The sequence below is a fragment of the Mus caroli genome, unplaced genomic scaffold, assembly GCF_978045245.1.
Source record: "Mus caroli unplaced genomic scaffold, Mus_caroli_1 scaffold_9, whole genome shotgun sequence".
Taxonomy (NCBI): Eukaryota; Metazoa; Chordata; class Mammalia; order Rodentia; family Muridae; genus Mus; species Mus caroli.
In genome coordinates, this window is record NW_028227264.1 from 86,322,731 (window position 1) to 86,334,953 (window position 12,223).

At 46.3% G+C, this 12,223-nt stretch overlaps 1 protein-coding gene across 1 annotated transcript in view; it reads right to left on the reverse strand.

Annotated features, from left to right (window-relative positions):
- Positions 1-12,223, reverse strand: part of Stab2 (stabilin 2) — a 169,737-nt gene that overhangs the window by 38,697 nt on the left and 118,817 nt on the right. The window contains exons 40-44 of the mRNA XM_021173976.3: positions 10,758-10,803; positions 9,885-9,961; positions 6,918-7,043; positions 4,752-4,825; positions 2,923-2,994 (exon numbers count right to left, since the gene is read on the reverse strand). Of these exons, the coding sequence (XP_021029635.1) occupies positions 2,923-2,994; positions 4,752-4,825; positions 6,918-7,043; positions 9,885-9,961; positions 10,758-10,803 (395 nt within the window). The remainder of the gene's footprint in view (positions 1-2,922; positions 2,995-4,751; positions 4,826-6,917; positions 7,044-9,884; positions 9,962-10,757; positions 10,804-12,223) is intronic.

The following is a 12,223-nucleotide window of genomic DNA, read 5'->3' on the forward strand; positions in this document are numbered from 1 at the left end:
GCCAGCCAGAGGCAGGAAAGATTGTATCCACTCCAAACATGGCTAAGTCCTTAAGCCCTAGGTACCTGACTGTGATTGTGACTTTCTTTAGAAAAGGATCTTCGTAGATGTCATTAAGGGTCTTGAGATGAGGTTTTAAACTCACAGGTGTCTGTGTAAGAACAAATGGTAGACATGGAGGTGGTGGAAGGAGGGAGGGAGGGCGAGAAAGAGAGAAAGAGAGAGGGAGAGATAGACACAGACACAGACAGATACACAGACAGACAGACAGACACAGACAGACAGACACAGACACAGACACAGACACAGACACAGACACACACACAGACACAGACACAGACACAGACACAGACACACACACAGACACAGACACAGACACAGACACAGACACACAGACACAGACACAGACACAGACACAGACACAGACACAGACACACAGACACAGACACAGACACAGACACAGACACAGACACAGACACAGACACAGACACAGTCACAGACACAGACACACACACAGACACAGACACAGACACAGACACAGACACACAGACACAGACACAGACACAGACACAGACACAGACACAGACACAGACACAGACACAGACACAGACACAGACACAGTCACAGACACAGACACAGACACAGACACAGACACAGACACAGACACAGACACACAGACACAGACACAGACACAGACACAGACACAGACACAGACACAGACACAGACACAGACACACAGACACAGACACACAGACACAGACACAGACACAGACACAGACACAGACACAGACACAGACACAGACACAGACACAGACACAGTCACAGACACAGACACAGACACAGACACAGACACAGACACAGACACACAGACACAGACACAGACACAGACACAGACACAGACACAGACACAGACACAGACACAGACACAGACACAGACACAGACACAGACACAGACACACAGACACAGACACACAGACACAGACACAGACACAGACACAGACACAGACACAGACACAGACACAGACACAGACACAGACACAGACATAAACTGTAGTTTGCAGCTACAGCCAGGAATACCAGAGTCACTAGCAGCTGCAAGAGGCAAGGAGGCTGCCCCAGAGCCTTCAGAAACATCCTCGCTGACACTGGTTTTAGATTTATGATTCAAGAATCACATATAAAATTTTGTACCTAGCCTATGGTTACATTTTACAGCAGCCCTATTCTGATGGTTAGTTTGAACTGTCAATCTAGACTCAGCAATGGAGAACATGCATTAATTCATTACTTTCTGATCTTGGCTGTGGATATAATGTCACCAGTTCTCTCAAGCTCCCACCACTGTGACTTCTCTGCAGTGCTGGACTGTCACCTGGAACTGTGACCCAGATAAACTCCCTTTGCCCTAGTTTGCTGTGTTAGGGTAATTTTATCATGCATCAGGAAATGAAACTAAAATGCCTTGGAAAATAATTCACTGCTAGAGTCTTTTCATCAGCAAGTTGGGGGTAATTAGTCCTTGTCTCATTGGGGAGCAGAAGAATTGAATGAGAGAAAGCACCAGTGTGTACAAATGTCACGTTGATCCAGGTTGTCAGAGGCCTGGATGGCCCCAGTGTCCCAGATGTGACATGCCAGGACATCAGGCATACTCCACTGGAGGCCTGGGCCTGGGGTAGGTTGAACAGCAGTAGATAGTTTATCCAGTTTCAGACTTAGTGAGATCCTGCTTGTTTGGTACAGCATAGATACAGTGTGCAGTCAGAAGTCATGGGAGAATCAGTAGATATATTTTGGGGAGGGATGCAGGCTACTCATAACAGGACTGCCATGAGGTCATGACATTCATGTTCCTGGATCCTGGAATCTCTCTAGATGCTTACTGATACAGGATAACATATCTGAGATAAGTAGGACCTTTTAGACAAATTGTGTGCTCTCTTGGGCACATTCTCCTTAATATCATGGAAGATAGCTTACTCAGGGAAGATATATCAAGTCTGGGTAGTAGAAGCTATGTTCAGGCGTGTGCATGCATGCATGTGTGTTCTGTGTGAAAGACAGGTGAAGAATGGACAGTTGTTTTCATATGAATGTTGCAGGGTTTTGTTTGCTTGTTTGTTTAACTAATTGATTTTTAAGAGGATTTTTGTTTTGGGCTTACAGGAAAGCAGAGTGGAAAGTGCAGACTTTCCTATAGAGACTCCCTGGTTTCCCCATTACTAAGGCCTTGCACTTGCTTGGACTGAGGCACTGGTATTAAAGCCCATAGCTTGCATGCTGTCCCACTCCTGCTGGTGTACATTCTGTAGGGCTTGACAAGGGTATAATGATGTGTCCATTATTTAAGCCTCCTCTCGGTAGTTTCTTATCCCTAAGACTCCCATGCTCCCCTTGTTCACCCCACCTCTCTCACTCCTGGTCACTGATTGATCTTGCTGTCTCTGCAGCATTTCCTTTTCCACAGCATAATTTCTTGTTGTTTGTCCATGTTTGAACTGACTTTCTTCCTCATTAGGTACATAAAGAATAAACAAAAACCAAACTCAGGCAGCATACCCAGTCACTGTGGCTAAGGAAGCAGATTTTGACAAAATCCTAAGGCTTGCTAGTTGACTCACGAATGCTTTATAGCACCTCCCATACTTTAGGAAATGAATCCAGCTTGCTGTGGGACGCTTGCATCTGACGAATGCCAGAGCAACTCTGTGCTCTTAGGTCCCTTCTGAATTTTGTAGCCAAAGGGACAGGCTGTGGAGAGACTCTGTCCTCTCCATCCTTCCCAAGATGACCATGGCACACAGGAGGAAAAGTGAGCCTATTACCCAGCTCTGAGATTCAAGGGGAGAGCGAGCACCTGGCCTCTGTATCCCTTAGACGGTGGGAGAAGGCTCCGAGGCTACAGCCTGGAAACATACTCACAGTTAAGCAGACGTTGATGAGTGTGCAGACCTTTCCATCTCCAGTGTACTTGGGCAAGCAGTTACAGACGGCCTGTGCAGGAGCAAAAGCAAAGGGTCATATACCAGGCCAGGTTGGCCTGCCAGCGCACAGGATCTCAGACTGGAAGTTGACTGCAGAAGGTTAGCCTGAGAAGCACTGTGTTTTTGTTGTTGATTTTTTTTTTTTTTGGCAATAATACCTAGTTTAATATACTTAAGGACTAGATCTCATGGACATCCCATCCTTGTTGCCAAGTCAACTTATTTTTTTTGATGGGTGGAGGTTCAAGGGAAAGGAAGCTATTCTATTATCTTATCCCTATCAAGAATGAAGGCAGACACTAGTACTAGCATATGTCCAGGGGAAGACTTTGCATCTCACAGAGATATAAACAGGAAAACAAGTAGCCATACCCTTTCGATGGACGAGGAATACAGCTGGGAGCTTGAAAAGTTGGGTACAGGACCGTACAGGCCTGATGACTGCTTGTTAGAAATCCAAAGGGGGGTGCTAGCCTGCGCAACCTGGGCAGGTATCCACTGTTTCTCCTCCTCTTCTTTCACTATTGGTTCCAACTATCCAACCTTTTACCAAGAGGTCCACCAGCTATCTCTTCTTAACTGAAGCTGTATTCTTAGAGTGGTTCTCCATTTCTGCCTTCTAGGTCTGCAGGAGCACTGCTATAGGCCCTGGGGGCAGAAATCTTATAGGTGGTTCCTCATTTCATGTATATAAAAACTCTACTGAGACACTAAAATATGGGAGTAAAAGTCCATGAAAGACCACTGAAATTCTCTGATGGTTAGACGTGCACTTGTGTGTGTGTGAGTATATACACAGTCATGCATGTACACACACATGTGCACACAGTGCAATGCATGTGTACATGCACACATATGTACACATGGAATTCATTTACACATGCACACACAACTGTATATACACACATGTGCACACACACGCAGCTCGTGCACACATGCATACACACAAACATACGCAAATGTACACACACATGAGCACAATGCTCACATATACATGTACACGCACACACATATTCACATACATGTACACACACACTTGAGTGCACAAGCATGCACACAGACACACACTTTTTAAAAATTTTAATTTAGGGCACTTCCGGCACTTGCTTGATCCATCCATTGAGAGATGTGGCTTTGCATTCTCTCTGAGGTGGCTCAGAGAACTCCAGGGGACAGTATCATGATGCATGCACTGCCCTGCCTGGCCATTTTGTGTGTTTTCCATGTGTCTGAGACTGAGGAGGCAGGGTGTAGGTCTTTGTTCCTCTGTTGGTCCCTGTACCCCTCTGTTCCATGACCACTACTCCACGATGGAGTTCTCTTATTTTTCCTATTCCCCCAAAGTCGCTTGCTCTGGGGTGGCTGCACAGTCCTCTGTGTTGGGGGCCTGTGAATAGCAGAGGTCTGACCTGTAAGCTTCCGGCATGGTACAGCGCCTCTAGAGCCAGGAGCCGAAGAAGAAACACAGGAGGTTGTGGGGTTTCAGAAAGATGAAGGGAAGGGAATGTTTTCAGTGAAATGGCTAGGTGCTTCTAGGACCACGTGGGGTTTGCAGATGTGCATACCCCATCTTTAGAAAGCCCCTTTCCTAGTTCCCTCCCCTCATTTATCTTCTTTCCCCTCAGATTTCCTTTGGTGCTTTTAGTATCTCTCCTACAGTACTTCTGGCTGCAGCTGGACTAACATCTGGTCTGCCCTTCTTTCCCTTAGGCCTGGGTCTTAAGGCACAGGAGTCTCCTCCCCGGAAACCTGCCAGAGGCTACTCACCTGGTTGGGCCCTGTCTGTGTGCACTCTGCATGCCTGTCACAGCCGCCGTGGTTCTCCAAACATGGGTTGATTTCTTTAAGACAAAAGTCAACATGGGTCATGAGCAGAAAGCTTTATTTCTGTGAAAAGGCATTTTGAGGGAGTTGCCCTTGGATAACTGACCAAGGAGCAGCAGGAGTCACGTGAGACTCCGTGTTCTGGAAGTTCAGAGGCAGAAGTAACTCTGTGGGGGAAGAATGATCACTCAAAACTGTCCCCCACTACACTGGCTAATTCTAGCAGAGACAGCATCTTATCTGACCTCCAGTTCACTCCTGCTATGAGTGAGTTGGCTTGAGAATGAAGACACAATCATTTGTGGTGTCACATACAGATTGGTTTGGAGAGGATTCATCAATTTAGGACATTCCGAGAAGTGGATTGCTAAGTGTTAAAGCATCTCACCATTGATTGCTAATGGTAGCTGGGGGGTCATGACTACACAGAGGGTAACTCAGGCAGCACTTGGACCTACTGGTTAAAATGCATATCATAAACAAGGGCTAGATGGAAACCTTGACACTGTGACATTCTACAACGGATATGACATCATTTTTGTGTCATTTTGGTTTGGAATATGCAACTGAGATCTAATAATAATTTATTTAAAAACCCAACCACCAAATAAAAGACACAGAAACAGACAAAGACACAGATCAGAGCTAAGACACTAAATACAGCATCCAGTCCTCCGAAGACCTAGGGTACTAGTGAAATGTTGGGACACCTGATGGAATTGCACTGTGAATAGAATTAGAAAGAGTATTATAGAGATATCAACTTACTGAAGTCAGGAACCTGGTGAGGTTCTATAACAAGCTGCCCTTATTCCTAGGAAATCCATACTCAGTATGATTTGTATAGCTTAGTCTCAAATGATTAAGGGAAATATGAAAATGTACAGAAAGAGCAAAGGAGAAGTGAGTAGTAGACCTTTAACAAGAGAGTACAGGCCAAGAGCACATGATTCTTGTTAGCATAACTGTTGCGTGTTCCAAAACGTGTTGTTTTGGTGAATTAAAATTTAGCCTGCTTCCTAGGGCACATCTCTAAAGCATGCTGTCAGCAAATAGGTTTCAGTGTTAATATTTACCTTCAAGGAATTATTCTGTCACACCATATTAAAAATTATGTGTTTAACACTATGTATGTGTTAAACACTATGTATTATACAACACTTTTTTTAATGTTAAAAATACCAAAAAATTTAAATACTTAAAAAAAAAGGTATGTAATAAAATAGAGTAATGTAAGAATAGTTTGAGAGTCCCTGTCTCTAAGAATCTTATGCTGGGCCAGAAGTCTAGGCCAGTACAGCCTATCTGCTGCCATGGGAGAAGGGAAGGCTGACCTTCCCCCTAACAGGCAAGGAGCCCCAGAAGGGAGAGGACTTCATGCCTCTTCTCTTTTCAGATTCATCCCTTGGTAGACCAGGCTATCCTTTCCTTACTCCCCCCACCCCCAATAGCCTTTAGGAAATGTGTACAGCAAGGATGCACAACATTCAGTTGCCTCTAGAAGTGTTAAGTGGAAAGGTTCTCTCTTTCTATTCAAAATGCCTTCATGGGGGGTCTGCAGCCCTATAGGAGGAACAACAATATGAACTAACCAGAACCCCCAGAGCTCCCAGGGACTAAGCCATTAATCAAAGAGTACACATAGTGGGACTCATGGTTCCAGCTGCATATGTAGCAGAGGATGGCCTAACCGGTCATCAGTGGGAAGAGAGACCCTTGGTCCTGTGAAGAATCTATGCCCCAGTGTAGGAGAATGCCAGGGCCAGGAATGCAGGCAGGAGTGGGTTGGGGAGCAGGGGGAGTGGGGAGGAGATGGGGGCTTTCAGAGGGGAAACCAGGAAGGGGGATAACATTTGAAATGTAAATAAGGAAAATATCTAATTAAAAAAATCTAAAAAAATTATCTCTTTGGAATAAAACAAAACAAAACAAAATGCCTTCACGCCTCTGTGGGCACATCCTTCATTGTCACACCTGCAGGCTTTCTTGCTAAGGCATACTGAATTACCATCCCAGCAGTGGTCCTAAGAAGAGCTCACACACTAGAACATTTGACCAGGGCTCTGACCGACACCATTTCCACCAGGCAGACAGGGGATGGTCACCTACCGAGGCACACGATGCCGTCGCCGGTATAGCCTGCCTTGCACACACACACCCGGCTTCCTGGGATGGTTCTCTTACAGTCAGCCTTGGCAGAGCACCCTCCATTGCTGATCTCACAGGCATTGATGGCTACACAAGGGAGAGAGGACACGGAGCAGAAGGAGAAACAGACAGAGGAGACATTTTTATTTAACCTGAGCCATTGATAGAAGGAAGCCTTTAGAACAACTCCAGCATGCATTGGAATTATGTGGTTAGTTCCTCAACACAGAGAGTGTGCTCAATAGTTTTATGTCAACTTGACACAAGCTATGGTTGTTGGAGAGGAGGGAGCCTCAATCAAGACAATGTCTCCATAAGATTGGGCTTTAGGCCAGTCTGTAGAACATTTTCTTCATTAGTGATCGATGGGAGAGGGCCCGGGCCATTGTGGGTGGTGTTACAATGCTACAGGGTGGTCCTGGGTTCTATAAGCAAGCAGGCTGAGCAAGCCATGTGAGTAAGTCAGTAAGCAGCACCCCTCCATGGCCTCTGCATCAGCTCCTGCCTTCCTTCCAGTTCCTGCCTTATTGCAGCTCCAGTCCTGACTTCTGCAATGATGAAGAGTTTGGTATGGAAGCAGACACCAAACAAACCTCTTCCTCCCCAAGTTGTATTGGTCATAGTGTATCAACATAGCAATGGTAACCCTGACTAAGACAGAGGACAAGGAAAAAAAATCACTATTTGTCTTTTCCAGCTGATTTGACCATCAGACTGTGTGCTTCTCTCTGCAGGGAACACGTGGCCTCAGGGTCAGGGCAGCCTGTTTGTTTCCTCTGAGAGTCCCTGGTCTAAGATGGTCTAGAAAACTAATTGTTCTGCCTCAGTCTGGGCCTAAGCCCCCAGAACAAGGTACTGAGAAAAATGATGCTAAAAGCTTCTGGGGTGTGTGTGTGTGTGTATGTGTGTGTGTGTGTGTATGTGTGTGTGTGTGTGTGTGTGTGTGTGTGTGTATGTGTGTGTGTGTACATGTGTATGTGAATAATTTGAGTATTCATAGACATTTTATTCATAATAGTCAAAGCCTGAAGACATCAATCAGATGATAAATGGGTATAGAGGTGATGGTTATCTACACAATCATAGTAACTCAACCATCAAAAGGAGTGACTGAAAGGGGTCACACATGCCAGCATCCAAAATTCTATTCACACAAGAATCTAGAAGAGACAAGAAGGCTCTCTGATGTCGCAGAAAGCAGATCAGAGTTTCTGAGCAGGAACAGGGATTAGTAGGGTAAATGTGAGCTAGTTCAAATGGGGATTTTTGACTGAAAATATGCTGGGTTTTGATGGAATGGGTGGGTGCATGTGTTTGTGTTTGTTGTATGCCATGAGCCTATGCACTGATTCAAAATGGATCAGTTAGTGTTTATAAATCGTAGCTCATAAATATTTATTGAACAAAATGGGAAAAAAAAAACAACCTAAATGGCCCTAGAGAACTTCTTGGGTTCTTTCACTTATTTTTTTTTTTTAATGCATGCAGCCTGGTGGAACTTAGAGCACCCAGTCTTCTGTGGTTTTCCTACAGCAGAGGAGGCATGATGGCTCTAAGCCCTGTCCTTCCACCTCATGGGCAGTGTAGAGATGGGCAGAGGCTCTCCTGGGCTTCCCATGTCTACCACACATTGTCTCAGCACAGACAGCAGCCTTCTCTGCTGCTGACTCCCATCCGAACTTTAGTGGTTTGTTCTAGAAGGGAGGACTACAACTAAGTAAGACTTTTCCAGTCGGTGCCAACACAAGGGAGAGAGTTCTTTGAGTCAGTTCTCCACATTTGTGTCTTTTTGTTTTCCTCAGAATCTACCAGTAGCCAACAGTTCATCAGAGGGAGGGGACCTGTGAGCTCCTCCACAATCCACAGTTGACTGAGTACAGGCTCAGTCCTAGGCAGGCCCAGTGCAGGCAGCTGAAGCTGAGCCCACAGTTGCAATGGTCATGTCACATGCAGAAGAGGCTATTCCCAAACCCTTCTCCCTACCTTCTGGCTCTTACATTCTTTCTGGTTCCTGTTCCTCTGTGTTCCCTAAGCCTTAGAGGGTGGCTACAAATGTCCAGTTTAGGGTTGAGCACTCTTCTGTCACTAATTCTCACCATCCTCAACATCCATGAATCTGAAGTCAGCTTCATTGCAAAGAGAAGTGATTAAGGCTGAGAGCAGCATTCGTCCTGGTGCCAGGCAACTGAAAGATTGCTGAGTTTCTTCTTTTCTAGGGATGAGTATGTTGATGTACCCTGAGAGTAATACCTTACACTTCTTAGCACTTTATAGGCATAATCTGGATCACATACAACTCCCCAATTGTAAATAATTCTCTTATCATCCACAGAGTACATGGTGCGAGGCACAGTCAAGCAACATCCCTGAAGTATCACGGATTGTAAGTATTTAAATTCAGACTCAGGGTCTAATGATGAGGCCAGGGCCTGCCCTCTGCCCTAGTGTGCTGCTGTATTCAGAGAGGTGGTTAATAGCCCTCTGCAAGGGAGGTGGTTCATGCTTTCTTTACAAGTGAGCCAAGGGGTTCAGGGTAGTTAAACACCCCTGCAAGGCCACAAGTCTGGACCTTGGAAAAACCAGGGCTTAATCCCAGTGACTCAGCCATGGCCTTGGCCAATCAGCTACAGCTTTTAAAGCCAGGAGGCGGTGCTAGTTGCTCTCAAGGTTGTGTACTACTGCTCAAAAGCAGCAGAGTTTTGTGTAAACAAACAAACAAACAAACAAACAAAAAAAAACCCATGCTATTGCCTGCCCATCCTGAACGAACCAACATGCCCCAGCCATGCAGAGCTGGCTTCCTTGTCCCTGGCCACCATTAGTTGGTCAGCTTCATGTGAGTCAGCACCAGTGGCTGGCACCAGCTCCTGCGGCCCAGTCAGATCTCTCAGCCCACACAAGGCCCTAGCAGATCCCCGCTCCACCTGCCTGTGCAGACTGTTCCGTTCCCTTGGAATCCTGCCGCACATTTGCATGAGGCTTTGCCATCTGGATCGAGAAGGCAGCTGCAGTGGGGAAGGGCAAACGGCATTTTCAGAGAAACACGATGTTCTACGTATGACTTACTCCCTTTCAGCCCAGCATCCAGCCCCCAACCAATGAAGCACTCGAGGCTCTGCTTACTGTCTGAGGGGACAGTTGCTTCCTGCCATGATCCCACCACAGCCAGTGAAAATCACATCCAATCCAGCCAAACCTCACAGCATGCATAGAAGGAGCAGTCACTCATCTTTACAACGCTACCCATGGGCTTTGCTGAAATTTGGGCTTATTCATGTCATCCACAGGGTGTGGTGAGACAACGGCCCCTGAGAGTCAGTGCAATTATTATTCCCATTTATAAATGAAGAAACTGAGGCTAGGAGGAAGGAAAGAAGTGACACCGGGTCACATGATGGCTGAGAGTGCAGGAGGATGACCGTGGGTTCAGGTCTAACCCCAGCTACTAGGCGTTTCATTAGTTTACAGGAGGATGTGCCTATGGCAGTTAGGGACCGGAAGCTACATTAGGGTCAGCTGGGGACTGGAGGCAAGGTTTACTGAAGCTGATGCCGCCTCTGTGAAAGAAACCCTGTGGTATGGGCTAGGGTGACCACTGGCACTCTTGTCACAGCTAGGTAAGTCACTGGCTGCTTGTTGACCATGCTGATCTGGCTAACTGATGGCGGTTTCTTCAGAGATCTTCAGTTTCTACTTCAAATCTATCCTATATTCTCTTAAAAGGTATCAGGAAAGCACTTCCTCCAGCGCAGGAGTGAGAAGTCCTGAGTTTGTGCTGTTCCCAGGTCGGAGGACACTTACTTGGCGCTGGTGTGGCAGGTCCCATTGCAGTTGTCTGTTGTGATCTCTGAAAAGAAAGATCAGTTGCCCTGTGAATTCTTGCTTTGGCCCATAGTAGTAGGAAAAGACTGAGTTCCTTGAAGTTGTCCGCAACGACACAAGTCCTTACCACTGTGCAGACAGTTTTCAGGTTGGGTACCAGGGAACTCAGAGACCAAGCTGAAGGTCAAATACATCAATGAGGGAGGTGTCTCTTAGAGTGGAAGCTCCTTGTGAAGGTCACACAGTTTGGACAGGGGACTCTGAACCTTGTTATATATGTGATGAAAAGCCATAGCAAATTGTCAAGTCCTGGGGATGGCACGGAGTGGAAAATGTTACCTCTGACTTATGTTCTGGAAAGTTCTTCCTTGCAGTTATGTGGAATACAGAAAAGAGAGGGATGGGACCCAGGATGGAAGGTAAAGAGCTGCATCACAAGGCTTCTGGTGGCGGGGTACAGATGGAAGAGACACGGTCCAGAGATGTGGATGAGTAGAATACTCGGAGATGTTGGTGAAGGAGGCAGTAAGGAGCTAGGGGTGGTTTTTAGGCCATGAGTTCTAGCTGCCCTCGTCCATGACTGATAACCATCCATGCTGCTGCCACCTGAGTCGTGGTCTGGGCATCTCCTACATCTACCAGTCTCTGCTTCATTTGGTCCCAGGGCACCATCCTCAGCATCTCCTGCATCCACCAGTCTCTGCTTCCTTTGACCCCTGAGGGCCTCCACTGTGCACATCAGTGTTCTGCTGCTGCCTCATTTAGGAATTACATAGACTGTTGCTGTAGCTTCTGGGCTGCTCCCTGTCCCTTTCATTGAAGTTGGTTTCCCATAAACTGTGCTCTTAGAAGCATGAAGGGACAGTGAGGGGTAAGGTACTGCAATTAGGGATTTACTCGGGATATCCTCCTGCTTGTGTGATCCACCGCCTCCCTACTCTTTGTGGCCCTCTTCCAGACTGTCTGAATCCTGGTTCTGCACCCCAGCACCTGATACCTGCTCTGGGATGAGCTTTGGTCTGGGATCCTTCAGATTCCATTTTGGTGTTTCGCTTTCTTTCTTTCTTTCTTTCTTTCTTTCTTTCTTTCTTTCTTTCTTTCTTTCTTTCTTTCTTTTTTTTTTTTTTTATAGCTCTACCTTCTCCTGGATTTAGTATCCGCTGAAGAGACAGGTAATGACAGTCCCTCAGACAAACCACGTCATTGGTGCCCTCAGAGGGTTGGTGGGCACCTGTGACCTTTTTTTCAGTTCCTGCCTGAGAAGGGACAATAAGATCTTTGATGCTGGCTTCTAGAGTCATTCTCTTCATTCTGGTGCCTCACTGATTCCTCTTAAATACAAATAAGATATTATTGCCACCATGTTTAAAAGTCTTCAATGGCTCCCTCCAAGCCAATGCGCCTGTCTCTTAGTGACCTTGCTCTTGCCTGGCCCTCTAGCTTGT